The sequence below is a fragment of the Pongo pygmaeus genome, chromosome 9 (assembly GCF_028885625.2).
Source record: "Pongo pygmaeus isolate AG05252 chromosome 9, NHGRI_mPonPyg2-v2.0_pri, whole genome shotgun sequence".
Lineage (NCBI taxonomy): Eukaryota > Metazoa > Chordata > Mammalia > Primates > Hominidae > Pongo > Pongo pygmaeus.
This window is the reverse complement of record NC_072382.2, coordinates 101,575,872-101,592,327: the sequence shown is the minus strand read 5'-3', so window position 1 is coordinate 101,592,327 and position 16,456 is coordinate 101,575,872. Positions and strand designations below refer to the sequence as shown.

The window sequence follows — 16,456 nt, the reverse complement described above, 5'->3', positions numbered from 1 at the left end:
GTGCACCTCCTCTGGACACGTGTAGTTCTTATTCGTTTGGAAAATATTCATGTCGTAGCTTGTTACCTCTCTTCTGTTGCTGACTTAAATTGTTATTAAATATTTTGGTTGGTTAGAGTTTGACACTCAGCTAGACAGTGAGATCATTCAGAGCAGAGATGATTCTAAACATAATGTTAGGCGAAACAGTGTTCTACCTGAAATAACTGATTGTATTTGTTAGACTTATTGATCTATCTCTAAATGTACCATGACTGTAGCCTTTAAAATAAATTCAAAAGAGATTTTTAAAAGTTATAGAAATGAAGAGCTAGGAAAAAAAGAACAGTTAAAATATTCAAATAAAAACAGATTTGACATCTGAGAAAACAATCCATTAGAAATTGGAAGAAAAAATGTTTCTTCAAACATATTTTGGAATACTCTGTAAAGTGGCCTAATTTAGAGTCCTGATTCCAAAACAAATTTTTCATAGGAATCAAACATATGATTAATGACATTAATATAAATACGAATTAATTTTTTCTTTCCTTTCTTTAGATTTTTTTTTTTTGGATACCATTATAGATAAAATGCTTACTCTGAAGATACGAACATAAATGTGCCATCATATCTGTTTGCTATCAGCTCAAACTCTAGTGGATGAAAGGCCATTAAAATGTTATTCAAATTCATTCTACCAAGAATTCTACAAATAAAAGTGGCCTGTTACACTGCCCTCAAAATTGAAAAAATGCTATCAGTATGTCAATTATTGGCAGATAAAAGACAGATGTCATTTCATATTTTGTTGCTTTGAATGCTGTACTTCGTGTGTGAATCTTTTATACCAAACTATGTTGTTATGTGTAAGATCTATACATCTGTATCTTTGTCTCTATCTATGTTGCATAATAGCAAAAAAAAAAATCTTGAAATGGTATAACTTGGTGATGTCACTTGGCTGCTTAAGATGCTTTATGCAGTTAGTATATATAGCCTGCTTGTTAATTGACATGATATAAAAGCTTTCAAGCAAGTCCAAACAGATACACACACAAGCACACAAACGCATAAACATACACACACAAACATGCACACAGACACACACACAAGTGGAATTTGGGTTGTAGATTGTGTTACAATGAAGTTAAGCTCTATATTAGAAAAATAAATTTAATGTCATCATTGAATAAACATTAATTAACATTAAGGCTATGGGAATTTATGAATGGCTATCCTTCACAAAATACCTGGAAAATGTAGGTTATGTTCAATACTAGATCAGCTTGACTTCTACAACAGATTTCTTTTTTACATTGCAAGATATTTTATAAAATACTAGATCTATACTATACAGACCGAGGCAAAAAACATTATGTGAAAGGGCAGTGGTAAAATTTTTAAAATAAAACATGAAAAACTGAATTAAGTCCTGAAATAATTTGTTTTAGGCTGTAATCTGAAAAAGACAGTACAGTACTTGCAAGATTCTTACAAAAACAACAAAATTACTGGTAACATAAAATCGGAAACATAAAAGGTTACATTTAAACTTTTTTTTTTTTTTTTTTTTTGGCAGAGGATTGCAAGTAACTAAGGGGCATCGGCTTTGGCTTCTGAATAATAACACGGGGTGAGCAGACACCAAGACGTGGTCTGCATTATGGAAAGTCTTTTACCTATCTGGGAAAGAAAAATCGCAGGTTGGACCACATTTAAAACAAACCTAATAACTTTTTAAAATCTAGCTTTTGTCAAGCCACCTATTTTAGGATGTGGAAAACTGAAGAGACATATGGCACTTTAAACCCAGGAGCTGTTAAAGCCTCACCAGATGCACGATGCTTATGTAATACATTTCGGTTTCAGATCAGTCTCTGGGTTACATTTTATAAAACGCTAAGCAGATGTGCGTAAAGAAAATTCTTGCTTATTATCTCTTGTCATTAGAAATTCTGTAACTCTCTTCTGATAAATGCTAAGTGTTATTGGCCTCCTTTGTTGCTTCCGTACTCTTATGTACTGAGGAGTCAACATATTTTATCCGCATAGATCACTTTCAGTATTATGACTCTCAGCTGTGGGCCAATGAGAGGTAATGTGTTATATTGGAGAGATTATACAATTGGGGGTGAATATGGGTTCAAATTCTAGTGCTACCATGCCCTTGCTCTATTATGTGGCTGAAAATGAGTTATTTAACTATAATGAGTCTCAGCTGTAAGCTGTAGATAGTAATACCTATTTCAATGAGCTACTATGATGATAGAAGATAATATATATTGGTTACTTTCTCCCCAATCCATTGCCCATGTGTAATGTTCAACTTCGTTTTCTAGCAACTGTGAATATACATATGGCATCACTTTCATAATAACAGTAGAAATCAAGGCAAGAATTTTTTCTGCATAGAACAGGATTGAAACCTGTCTTTAAGTATGAAATTTTTAACCGGGAATCTACAATTTTATATGATTTTCTAGAGTAAGTATTTAATACATTTTAATAGCTAAAACATCTTTAAAGATCAGACCTAACATACATAAACAGTATTTTGAAGAAAAGAAAAAAGAATAAAAACTAATGGCGAGGATTTTAATATATCATACAGTTTTCTGTAACATTAATAAAATGTTAACTGTAGTATATAGGAAGTAGAAATTATCTGCTCTCGATGCCATTCTCATCTCATGCCTTAGTTCAGGTTCTCAGTGTCTCACTGAGAAGTAGCATGCTATCCTTGGGGGTGGAGGTAGGATTTGAATTTTGGTGTCACTGCCAGTTTCAGTTGGATTCTGGTTCTACTATTTGTTATTAATGGGTCCTGGGGTAATAAGTTCCTTAATATTTTGAGGTCTAGTTTCTTATCTGTCAAATGGGAATCCTAATACCTAAGGGTTATCGTGAGTTAATGTATGTAAAGCACCTCATAGTAGTGTCTAGAAGCTCAGCTCTTGGTAATTATTAGTTCCCTTCATTAGTACCTTAGTCTTTCCTGACTCTCATCTATTTTTCATAGTGGACATTATAAAATGATGTGCATACCTAAGCATTAATCTTTATAACAGTATAGAATCATAATAAAAATTATCCACTGTGTGCTGAACAGAATTCATAGGGCTAGATGAAAAAAAAAGTAGACTGTTTTGAAAGAGCATACAATCAAATTGCAGATGATAGAAGCCATTAACATTTGTGAGGATACTGTCCAGAGATTTTACGAAGATAAGGAAATCTATAATACCACTCTACACTGAAAATGAAACTGTATTCCTTTACTGGATACTTAGTACAGTACAACTTACTTTTCTTTTAAGCATTCTGGAAAAAGGAATATTTTAATACTGATACAATTCTACTTGAAATAGTAAATATAAACTGTCTAGAGGTCATAGTGCCTGTCTATAGAGTGACAAATTACTAGTTGGTGAGGCACATGATACGTATTTAAACTCACAGATCACATATCTCTATATAATGAGATTTTTGTGTACATAAAATATTTCCCATTTTGAGAACTCCTTATAACACTGCTTAAATGATGTTTGTCCTTCCTGCCTCCACCTTTCCCCCTTCAATTACCCCTTTTCTCCTTACTTTGTTCTTCATTTCTTTTGTCATTTCTTTCTTTTCCTTTTAATTGAGAACTTTACCAAGCAAGAGTTCAACTTGCATTAGAACTATAGAAACAAAATTTTATATGATGAGTTAAAACCAGGTCTTTTTGATCAGTCATCAGAAACTAGAGGGGACAGAAATAGCCAAAGAAATGACTTAACCCATGAAAATCCTATTACCAAGAAAGGCATACCAAGTAGAATATTTATGCAGTTTATGCTAAGGTTCAAATTATTTCCAAAACTTAGTATTTTAATTTTTCCAAGTTTTATTTCTTTTTTATGAGTATTACTTTTAAGACCTATTTATGTTATATTAGACATGTAAGTGTACCTTAATTTTAATTTATTTAACTACCATGGACTTCTTGATGTTGTATCATTTGTCGTTCTATGTTTACAATGTAGATACTGAATTAAAAACAGTAAAATCTGCAGCTTAAACTTATGCGTACCGTCTATATAGCACTTTTATAATGCTTTGACCAAGAAAAGGGACTAGAAATGCTGCCTTAGATCCCTGGTTCATTTTTTGAAACTAATAGCTAAGCATAAATATTCCTGCAATTGTACTTTCAAAAACAATGTGCTACCATTGTTTTCAGTACTACATGAATATTGACTGTTTGGATAAAAAGGGTAGTCTGTACTTCTAACAGATAGAGTCCCAATTACAGAGCTTCCTAAAGTAATTCATTCTATTGAGAGAATATTCTAAATATAAACCATGGAGACAGTGAAACATCCATTCATCACGCTATCCATATCTACTGCCAGTCAGGTGGAAATGACTGAATCCTATCTACACTGTACAGAGTTTGATGGGGAGGAGAGCCCTCATGTCTAACACGACAGTTTTAAAAGTACAAAAGTTGGATGAATACATGATAACCGACATACTTTTATTTTTTATTTGTAATATTTTTTAAGACAGGGTCTAACCCAGGCTGGAATACAGAGGCACCATAATGGCTCACTGCAGCATTGACTTTCTGGGTTCAGGTGATTCTCCCACCTCAGCCTTCTGAGTATTTGGGACCACAGGAGTGCAACGCCATGCTCAGATAATTTTTTGTATTTTTATTTATTTATTTTTTTTAGACACAGGTTCAGCTGCCACGGCCTCCCAAAGTGCTGGAATTTCAGGTCTGAGCCACTGCACCTAGTTACCAAGATACTTTTAGAAGTGAAATAGGACACTCTTCATAATTGTCACAGGGCAGCAGATGTAAAGTGGGATTTTCTAGGGCAAAGCAAGGTGTATGGCCTCCTGATGGAGCCTGGTAGAAAGCCACCCTAAACGTGGGCTAAAGAAAGAGTTCACATGCTTTCAAGATACATTCCCCACCTGTCACAAATATATGCCAAGTAGCTATCCAGCCCAGTTTCTCTTTCTAAGGAACAATCTAGATTTTTTTTTTTTTCTATTCAAAGTGATGAATGCTTTGGGTAGGTTTGTCTTTACCCAGCTGGCCTACAGTGCATGACAAGAACACCCCAGATTGTTTAAGTAGCACTTTCTCACTAGAATGTACACCAGAATAAGGAGTAAAAGCAATTTTTTTTTACATTTCTGGAAATAGTCATCATTACCCATGAATTAAGTAGCTGGTGTTAAGGGAGGAGTAAGTAGAGTCATGCTATGTAGGAGCCTCAGTCCCTAGAACATAGGATCTAATTCTATTTAGGTGTGGGCCATTCTTCAGAACACAGAGAATTGGCACTTTCCTCTGATAGCCTTCAGAGTAACAGGCATGCTTTACATTATTTGTGATTTTCACAAATCACAACTTTCACAACAAATCACAAATCAAAACTTTCAGTGGTAAAGTTCCGGTTCAACACTTGTCTTTCAGTATCAGATTTTTATCTGTACAGAGGGATGGTAATCCTTCAAACTGTTGCTGTGAGAATAAAATGACCGTGTATTTTAACATGAATCTTTGCTCCACTGGTGTACAGAAAAAAACTTTTTTTTCCCTATGGCTAGAGAGAGTTGCCTTAATGATTTGTTTTATGAATTATGAACAGTTATAAACTTCGTGGATTTCATCCAAATATTCATGGCCTAAAAACAATCAAACCACTACTAATATTTCAATCTTAGGAATATTTAAATGTCTATGTCCTTTTCTTCCAGCTGCTCTCCCCTGTTTAGCCCTTAAGGTACCAATCCTCTCTAAAGCTTTTCCTGACTCCTCTGAGTAGAATGCAGTAGACTCTGCATTCCCACAGTCCTCTTCACATGCCGTTGTCACTGCACATAGAATGCTCCACTCTAATGTGGAGTTTGCTTTTCCTCTAGTCCAATGGATCGTGAGTTACTTCAGGGCTCTATTGCTGGCATGTAGAGCAGTACGAGGCACTTAACAAACATTAACCGTATCAATGAATGAATGGATAAAATGTGCAATGCATAATCAATTTGGTTACAGTGCTAAATTCCTAAAGGAGTTGTTAAAGATGAAGAAAGACTGGTTGAATTCAGATATTAATATTTCAAAATACTCTTTAGGAATTCCTCTAAAGGACATTAAGCTTTTAGAACTGATCTTGAGATACAGAGACAGTCATGGTTTCATGGAGGAAACAGCCAAGATGAAATTTGGATAACTATATATTCAAAGCATCTATATTTGCTTATTTCAATGCTCTAGCCTATTGCTTCTCTTTTTAGTGTCTTCATCTGGAAAATGAGAATACCCTAACTTATCCATTATATATACACTGTAAATCAAATATGAAAAGTGCAAACAACTTTGAACTTTAGAAGTAAAGATGAGATTGTAAAAACTTTTGAATGAGATTTTCCTAATTCTTAGACACAACCTGGTTGGCATTTTTGGACAATATAAACACTTGCAGGCTGTAGGGGCTATTTATCATACAGATGTATTAATTTAGGCCACAGGTCAGCAAACTTATTCTGAAAAATGCTCAAAAGCAAATATTTCAGTCTTTGCAAGTCAGCTGGTCTCTGTCTCTTTTTAATTCTGCCATTGCCAGGCAAAAATTGACATAGGTGATACGTAAACAAGTGGGTGTGACTTTGTTCCAACGTCATTTACAAAAAATGGCACCTGGGCAGGATCTGGTTGATGGACACTAGATTGGAACCTCTGATTCTGGCCAAGTTCTAGAATAAGTTAATAAGTTTTCCAAGAGTTTTAACTTGTCAGAGGATAGTGCTGGTGCCAGGGAAATAGCTAATTTTTAAGGACATAAGTTCTGTATGCTGTAAAAAGACACCGATAATTCCCCATTCATTTATCATTTAAATCATTTCTATGTGTAGGGTAATTTGACGTGATGCCTTACCATACGAAAGAAGTATGATTATAAATTATTACTTGGTTTTTATGTACCTAACAAACAATATTTAGTTAAAGGTAATTTCCACTTTCAGTTTGACTTTTGGGACTAGAGCAATCATGCTTTGCTGAAAACACTTACTGTATACTTGTAATTGTCCACGAAAGGAATTTTTTCCACGTGAGTTTTCAGCTCTGCACTCATAAATGCCTGCATCATCCAGCTGTACATTCGGTATTTCCAGCACTGCCTGAGATTTCCGCAGACGTGCCTTACTAGGAATATAACCATTAACCTTCATCCATGTGATTGTTGGAACGGGGCTACGATAGGGAACAAAAATACTGTTAATACACTCTCCACTATTAGGAACATAGATTCTGTTATCTGGTAATTTAAGCACTTAATAGGCTGAGTGCAATAAAATGTAATCACAATTAAGGACCATGTGCTGGTTGATATATTTCAATTTCCATGTGGGTTGTCTAGGAAGTAGATTATAAAAAGAATTTCCTTTTCTTTCATATTTCAGGAAAGCAATTAAAAGACAATATAAATTATAACCAATTATGATTTATTTTTAAAAACATTGTTAGCCAGGTGCAGTGGCTCACACCTGTAATCCCAGCACTTTGGGAGGCCAAGGCGGGCAGATCACCTTAAGTCAGGAGTTCGAGACCAGCCTGGGCAACATGGTGAAACCCCATCTCTACTAAAAAATACAAAAATTAGCCAGGCATGGTGGTGGGCGCCTATAATCCCAGCTACTCGGGAGGCTGAGGCAGGAGAATCGCTTGAAACCAGAAAGCGGAGGTTGCAGTGAGCCAAGATCGCGCCACTGCACTCCAGCCTGGGCAACAAAAGCCAAACTCCATCTCAAAAAAAAAAAAAAAATTGTTATGTTTTTGTAAATGACAACAGTAACTTGGCAAAATTACTAACATGCGCTTATTGCAATGAGTCAAACAAAAGGGTTATGAATTAAGTAAATTAAAACTTGTCCTGCCTCCAACCCTGCAAATCTTATTTTCTGGCCAAATAGCAAATACAGTTTACACATAATCTCCCACTTCATCTCCGTGAAGCATATGTTCACACATGTAATGAGTTATTTCTGTTTTGTTATTTTTAAAATATAAATTTTGTATATTTGCTATTTTATTATTTAATGATCATATTCAATAAATATTAGCCTGACTTATTCTGCTTAATAGTTGCAAATTATTTCATTGTATAGATGCACCAGCTTAATCAACTGCCCCCTTTTAGGTAAACATTGAAGGCAGCGGAGGTTTTTCTTTTTTTTTTTTTTTTTTAATATTTTTTGAGACAGAGTCTTGCTCTGTCGCCAAGGCTGGAGTGCAGTGGCACGATCTCAGCTCACTGCAACCTGCACCTCTCAGAAGCATTTCTCCTGCCTCAGCTTCCCAAGTAGCTGGGATTACAGGTGCGCTGCCACCATGCCCGGCTAATTTTTGCATTTTTAGTAGAGATGGTGTTTCACCATGTTGGCAAGGCTGTTTTCGAACTCCTGACTTCAAGTGATCTGCCCACCTAGGCCTCCCAAGTTGCTGGGATTACAGGCATGAGTCGCCATGCCCGGCATTTTTCTTTTTTTAATCATTAAAAATCAATGCTGCTATAAATAACCTTGCACATATTTCACGTACTATTCTATTTTCTGTAGCAGTCGTTCACAAAAACCAGACTGATGGATCAAAGGACATGCACATTTTCCATTTTAATAAGTAGTGCCAAATTGTTTTTCAATAATATACAAGCAGTTTCCCTACCTACTGGTAATATGTGATACTGTTTCCCTATAGCTTTGCCAGCATTGCATTTGATCAATCTGCTTGAAGCTTTGTTAGTATTTATAGGGCAAAAAAATGGTGTTTTATTGCTTAATATTTTCCTGAACCCTAAGGAGGTTGAACATCTTTTCATGATTTTATTGGCCATTTGCATTTGCATTTCTGTGAATTGTTTGCTTATGGTTTTTTTAATTATTTTGCTTGCTTTTTTATTTGCTTATTTGTGTTAATTTCTTAGAGTTCTTTGTGTTTTAGGGCCATAGAACTATTCTTCCCCAGTGTATTGTTAGCTTATGATGGTTCCTGTAATACAATTTTATAATCATTTTTGGGGAGAAGAAAACATGTCTATAGTTTCCTTCCTGACTTCTGATTTTTTTCGTGTTTAGAAAATTATCTATAAACCTAAGTTTGTCCATATTTTCTGAAGTATTTGGTAGCATTTTGTATTACTTTAAAATGTTTGGATCTTCCATCTAACTGGACTATATTTGTTTATTGATGTGAGATAGGGAATGTAAGTGATTATTTCAGCATCATTAAATAAGTAAAACTCCTTTTCCCACAATATTTAAAATGTTGCTTTTGTCATATAATTTGTTCCCACATATTTGAATCTGCTTCAGGCTTCTAAATTCTGTTCCACTGATTTATTTAGTACTATTTATATTTAATACACTTCATGCTTTGGACCCAGTCGGCTTTCTCAGTTTGATTTCTCACTACTTCTTTCCGGATCTCCTGATCCAGAAACACATCCCTCTGTGTTTCCAATCATATCTGTTAAAATGCTACTCATCCTCTGAGACCTGTCCTAAACGCCTCCTCTTCAGCAAAGTCCTAATTTGTGTAGCCAGCTAGAATTTTTTCTTTTAAATAACAAAATGCTTTGTGTATCTTACTTATGTCTCTTGTAACAGTCTACCATAGATTGTAACTGTTAAGTGTAAGATGTTTTCCTATTATTTTTTCCTAAGGAGTGATAGCAATGTTCTCCATTATAAATGACATTATGATAAACATCCTTATGTATCTTCGAATACCTCTCTGCTTTATTCCTTAGGAATAAAACATAAAATTGAAGTTGCTGGATTAAGGAGTTGGCAATTTTTGCTTGTTGGTGTAGGTGCATGTATTCAATGTCCAGAAAGGATGAATCTTGCATTTTGGAATATCCTTTATATCAGTATGACATATTATTCTTTTAATAGATGCTAGGATTTTTGCATATATTCAGAGGTGAGATTGTCTGTAGCTTATTAAGGTTGTTTGTGAGCTTATTCGTTGGTGAGTTCATGGTCTGTTTATGGATAACTTTGACAGATGCAGTAGCATAATGATGAGTGACTGCTTGGTAAACAAGCCAGAATATTCCTATTTTCTGTATTCTGTATCAACTTACATTGTAGGGAAATTATATTTGCCTTCATATACTGATAGGTTCTCACAGAGTTACCTGGGTCTGCCACCGTCAGTGGAGTTAGTTTTTTGACTGTGTTTTCCTTGATTGTATTGTTCAAATTTCTGCTTATGCCAACTTTGGCAATTCACATTTCACTAGAAAACCAACTATTTTATCTATAATTTCAATGTTTTAGCAGCAAGTTATGTAAATTGTAATTGTTTAGTTTTAAACAGTCTTAATCACAGGTGTTACATATTCTAGTAGTTAAGTGTGGGTTCCACAGCCAGACTGACTGGGTATAGAGGTAGCTCTGCAACTACAAGTTACTTAACATTTCATTTCTTTAGGTTCCTCAATTGTAATGTATGGTGGAAATATTACGACTTATGTCAGAGGGTAGTTGTGAATCTTGAAAGATTTAAACAGCCTGGCACAAAGTAGCAGGCAAAAAACCCTAGTTTACAATAATATAATGATGGTTCTTGCATATTCTTTACAATTTATATGGTATGAATGTATGTTTTCTGTATTTTCCCCCACAGAAATAGCATTACATATTGGTTAGGAGCATGGACCTTCAGAGAAACCTGGGTTCTAATATGATTTGGGCACAAAGATGCTATGCGACCTTGGGAAATTTGCCTAAGTTCTCTAAATTTTGTTTCTCATCTGTAAAATGAAGATATTTGTTTATTCCTCTAAAATGCATATATCTTTAGGGCAGTGGAATTTTGTTAAGCAGTATGCCCCCAGTGCTTCATATGTTTGGTATACTGTTAATAAATGCTTATGAAATAAATGAATGAACGATTGTCAAAATACCATTTTGAAGATTAAGTGAGATAAATTCTTATAAATTACTTAGTAAAATACATGCCATATTGTAAGCACCCAATAAATGTTAGATATAATAAGTTTTAAATGATTGACTATGTCAGAAGTTTGTCTATTTTATTCGTCTCTAAAATAAGCATTTTAAGTTTTTATTACTTTTTTGTTTTAATTCATGAGTTTCTGTTTTTAAATTTACTAATTCCTCTTATACTTTATATATATTTATATATTTATACTTTATATATAATTTATATATTTATACTTTATATATAATTCCTGTTACACTTTAACTTTTGAGCTGAATGATCAGTATAGTTATTATTCATGATTAATAATAAAATCATATGACTATCTTTTCTGCTGACATCAAACGTATGGCTACATATGATACGTATTGATACATAGAATGATATACAGTTTCTACTTTCTGGAACCTGCTGAGAATCTTTGCATACAGAATTAATTTTTGGTACAAGTTCCATGTTATTGGGAAAAAAGTATATTTTATTTATGATAAAAGTTTAAAAATTAGTTTTTATGTAGCTTTTGTTATCATTCAGATATTGTTTTCATGTTTTTTATAATTTCAGAACAGTTTACCTCCTATGGAATCCTTGTACGCTAAAATAACCCATATCAATAGATGCAAAGTATTCTGCTTGAAGCAGGAACAAGGGTCCTGGAGTTTGCTCACTCCTCCCCTCACTTCACAGAAAACTACTACTCTATGTCCTCTTTATTTTCATCTTCACTGATCTGTCACACTGAGATAGGTGTGTTAATTTCCCACTACTGTCATTACTACCAGTATCTTCTTACATAAGTTTTATTTTGTGTTTTGATTAATTTTCTCTCTGAAAATATATGTTCATAAAAGTTATTATTATTTTTAGAGTTTTAATTATCCTTTACCAAATACAATGACCCTCTAATTTTTGCTTTAAGTTATCCTTTTAAAAAACACTCCATTAACCTCACACTCCTTGTCTATCCTATTATTTTTAGCTTTTTTTTTCATGGTATGTCACTTTGTTTTAATCTAATTTCCTCTAAATGGCAAATGGTTAGATTTAATTTTTGACTTAAAAACTATATTTGGTAATCTGTGTATTTTAATAGTGGAATTTTACTTTTTGATTTTGTTGCTCCAATTTATTAAATTGTTCTTATTCAGTTATCCCAGAATCACAAAATACAGAACAGCACATAACTTCATATTGAATGTTCACAGCAATAAAACTTGGAGTAAAAATAGTCATGGATTAAAAATGATCAAGGGAGATATGACAATAAAAGTAAATATGCAGATTAAAAATAAAATAGACATTTAAAAACAACAATATAATCATATAAATGTAAAACTCAATGGCTGGGTTATACATCAAATTAGACATAGTTGAAGAGAATATTTCCAAAAGTGATAGATAGATTAGAGCTTCATATACAGAATGAGGCACTGAGAGGAAGGAAGACAGAAAATACATAAATATGGGCATCAGTTTGTAGACATGTAGTATAAAGCTAGAGGGTATAAGTCCAATCTAAGATAATAGATAGATATAGAGATAGAGAGAGAGTTAAGAGAGAGGGAGAGTGAGAGAGAGAGAGAGAGAGAGAGAAGACTATGTAATATCTGAAAAGTATTCAGCATACAATTTTCCTCAAATGAAAGACATGAATCCACAAACACAGGAAATACAATATATACAAAGCATGACTAAAGCCACAGAACACCAATGACATATATTAAAAGTAGCCAGAGAGGGAGACAGATAATTTACCAAATAACAATGGTTAGCATGTCTACTGGCTTTTCAACAGCAGCAATGGAAGCAGGAAAAGACATTGGAACAAGTATGTTCAATATAGCGGAAAAGAGAGTAAAAGCACCTATAAACTAATAATTTTGTATCCTGTAAATTTTTCTTTAGGAGTGCAAAAGGAGATAAGGATATCAAATCTACAAATATTGAACAAGTTTTTCACCAACAAACAATTACTAAAGGATATACACTTCAAGAAGGAGAATAATGACTCCAGAAAGAAAGTTTAAGATGCAAGAAGTGGTAAGAAAAAACACAAATAGTAATAGCAACAGCAATAAAAATAATGTGTGTGTATAAAAAGGGACAGCACTAAAATACTGACCAAAAAGAGCACGTAATTAAAAAAAATAAGTCATAAGCTAATGTGTCCTGAAGTTCTTTCATTTTGGGGAGGAAGATGGTTAAGATATCGATTAGCTTTTGACTTTAGAAATAAATACTGAAATTAATGACAAAATCATAAAATAGTAGAAAAGATGAGTATAATTTTACAAACAAATGAGGTATATATATAGCAAAGCCTGGAAACCTCATCTGTTTCCAAAATCCTTTTTTTTTTTTTTTTTGGTCTCCTGTCCTGGACATACATTTGCCTTTTTTTTTTTTTTTTTTTTTTTTTTTTTTTTTTTTTTTTTTTTTTGGCTACAGCTATGATGATTTCTGGCTATCAAGTATAGAAGAATTGTTTTTAAAAATCTATGACTCTCTACTCTTCTTTTATTGGATAGTTTGATATCAACACCCAGAATACATTTGTAAGTAACAAGTTGAAAATAGGACTGAGTTTCTAAACGACTGTGTAGAGAAAAGTACAAAATTGTTACCTCACCGATGCTAACTAATAACATTCTGTCAGATGTTACATGAATGAGGTATAAATGTATACCTTGCTAAGCTCCAGACTTTCTAGGGTTTATTTTTTATATCTTCTAGCATTATCTTACTAATATAGAACTTAATACATAAAAATGAAAATGGGTAACTGACATAACAAGACAGTAAATATTTGGAATTCCCATAACAGTGAGGATGAAGATGGAAAGGAATGCATACTGGAGAATGACGAGATGAAGTTTCATGCTATGCAGTGGAAAACATTTGGTAAAACTGTCATCCTTAAGAGCTTAGAAAGGTAATCTGAAATGCTTCTAAACCTAGGAAAGGAGTTACAAGATAGAACGTTAAAAACGTGTGATTATTACTAGCTACGTTCATCGAATTATTAGAAGAAAGAGATGAGCTCAGGAAAATACTGGTTAGGTTGTTGGGAGAATAAATGAAAATAGAAAGAATGCAAAATGTGGGACCTTGGTCAGTATAGCAGATTAATTGAAAAACTGGTTTTAATTCTCCATCACTGCCTATATTCACATCCTTCGCTGGGTAACTTTGCACATCTTACCATTAGAAGATGGAGTCTTGTAACCCATGCTTTGAGTATGGCTTGCCTTATGATTTGCTTTGGCCACTATATTGTAGCTTTAATTCTTTTGTGCTGCTCTCTCTCTTGGACCCTTGCCTTTACCATGAGAACAATCAGGAAAATTAGGATATAGAACATTTTTTATAAAACCCGAGTTCTTCCTCATATCTCTTCTCAATTATTTCACCGATGTCCCAGGCAATCAATGATCTGATGTCCATAATTTAGGAACACTTTCACCAGTTTTATACTTTTATGTAAATTGAATAATACAGCATGTAGTATTTTGAGTATGTCTTCTGTCTCTCTGTGTAAGATTTATAAGATTCATTTAAGTTGTTGTGCACATCAGTAGTTAATTCCTTTTAATTGCTGAAGAGTATATCAATATATGGATATGCCACAATTTGTTTATCCAGACATCTGCTGACGGTTGGACATTTGGTTTTCAGTTTTAGGCTATTATGAATAAAACTTTATATAAGTATTTTTGAACATACATTTTTAATTCTTTGGGGTAAAAAGCATAGAAATTCTAGAATGTATGGTAAGTAAATGTTCAACTGTATAAGTATTTACCAGACTATTTTTCCATTGTACCTGTATAATTTAACATGTCTACCAACAATGTATGAAATTTCCAGTTGTTCTACATCTTTGAAAATACTTGGTATTGTCATTTAATTTTAGCCATTTTTGTAGTACTGTAGTGATACTAAAGTGTGGTTTCAATTTATATTGCCTGATGACTAACAACTTGGAGCTACTTTTGATGTTTTTATTAGCCATTGGCATACTCAAATCTTTGGTTCATTTTTTACGTTGCATTTTTTCCTTCCCAGCATTAAATGTAAGAATTATTAGTTCATATTGGATACAAGTTCTTTATCAAATATATATTGCACATATTTTCTTCCAATCTGAGCTTGCCTTTTTATTTTCTTACCATTGTCTTTTGACACAAGCAGGTTTTAATTTTGATGAAGTTCTTGTAATCTTATTGTTTTCTTAGTGGTTTTTCCTTTTCTGTCTTAAGAAGTATTTTCTGACTCCAGAAAGTAAAAAGTGAAGATATTTTTCCATGTATTTGTAGAATACATAGAAAATACATAGATTTGCATCTAGGTATGTAGAAATCTATATAGAATACATAGATTTACATTTAGGGCTATGATCCAATTTAAGTTTATTTTCTATTTATGGTACAGGATACGGTTAAAGGATCAGTTTATTTAACATAGATATCCATTTGTTTCAGCACTACTTATTCAAAATATTACCCTTTCCCTATTGAATTAATTGGCATTTTTTTGACGGACTTTAGAAGGTGGGTAAATTTCTGAGCTTTCTTCTGTTGCATTAATCTATAAGCCTATCTTTATGCCAATGTCTCATTTTCTTGATTATTATTACTTTTAGAATAAATATTGAGTAAATCTTTAAATTAAGTAGTGTAAGTCTTCTAAGTTTGTTTCTTTTTCTACCTTTGGCTATTTCATATGCTTTGAATTTCATGTAAGTTTCAGAAGTAGCTTGCTAAATTTTACAAAACTAGAAGCAGGCTAGGATTTTGACTGGATAATATTTAATACATATATCAATTGTGAGAGAATTGACTTCTGAACACTATTGAGTCTTGTATTCCATGAACACGGTATTTCTTCTTATTTTGGTATTCTTTCATTTCTCTCATAAATGTTATGCAAATTCTCAGTGTACAGGTCTTCTGCATATTTTGTTTAGTTTATCCCTAAATATTCATTTTAGGGTTTTTGTTGTAGATTCCTGAAAATACACATACACATTTATGCCACCTCCAATCACAGGCAGGTTTATTCCTTCCTTTTCCATCTCAAAGCCATAATTATTATTTTTAATGCCTGACTATACTGTCCAGGTCTCCCATTAAGTGTGGAACAGAGGTGGTGATAAAAGGAAAGGGGAAATATTTTAGTCTCTTACCATTATGATGCTGAATATTGACTTTTTGTAGGTGTCTTTTTCCTAGATGAGAAAGTTTCCCTCTAATCCTACATATTTGACAGTTTCATCATCTATATTGGATTTTATTATATGCATTTTCCGTATTTACTAAGATGATGTAAGATTATTTTCTTTTATTCCATTCATGTGACTAATTATATAAATTGATTTTTAATAGTTAAAACAACCTTACATTCCTGAGATAAATCCAAGTTGGTTGGGCATGTTATATAATTTCTTCTTTACATGTTTGATAGAAT

At 33.1% G+C, this 16,456-nt stretch overlaps 1 protein-coding gene across 1 annotated transcript in view; it reads right to left on the bottom strand.

The window, feature by feature from the left end:
• CNTN5 (contactin 5) overlaps positions 1 to 16,456 on the bottom strand; it is an 807,282-nt gene that overhangs the window by 298,312 nt on the left and 492,514 nt on the right. The window contains exon 8 of the mRNA XM_063671374.1: positions 7,053 to 7,234. Coding sequence (XP_063527444.1) covers positions 7,053 to 7,234 — 182 coding nt within the window. The remainder of the gene's footprint in view (positions 1 to 7,052; positions 7,235 to 16,456) is intronic.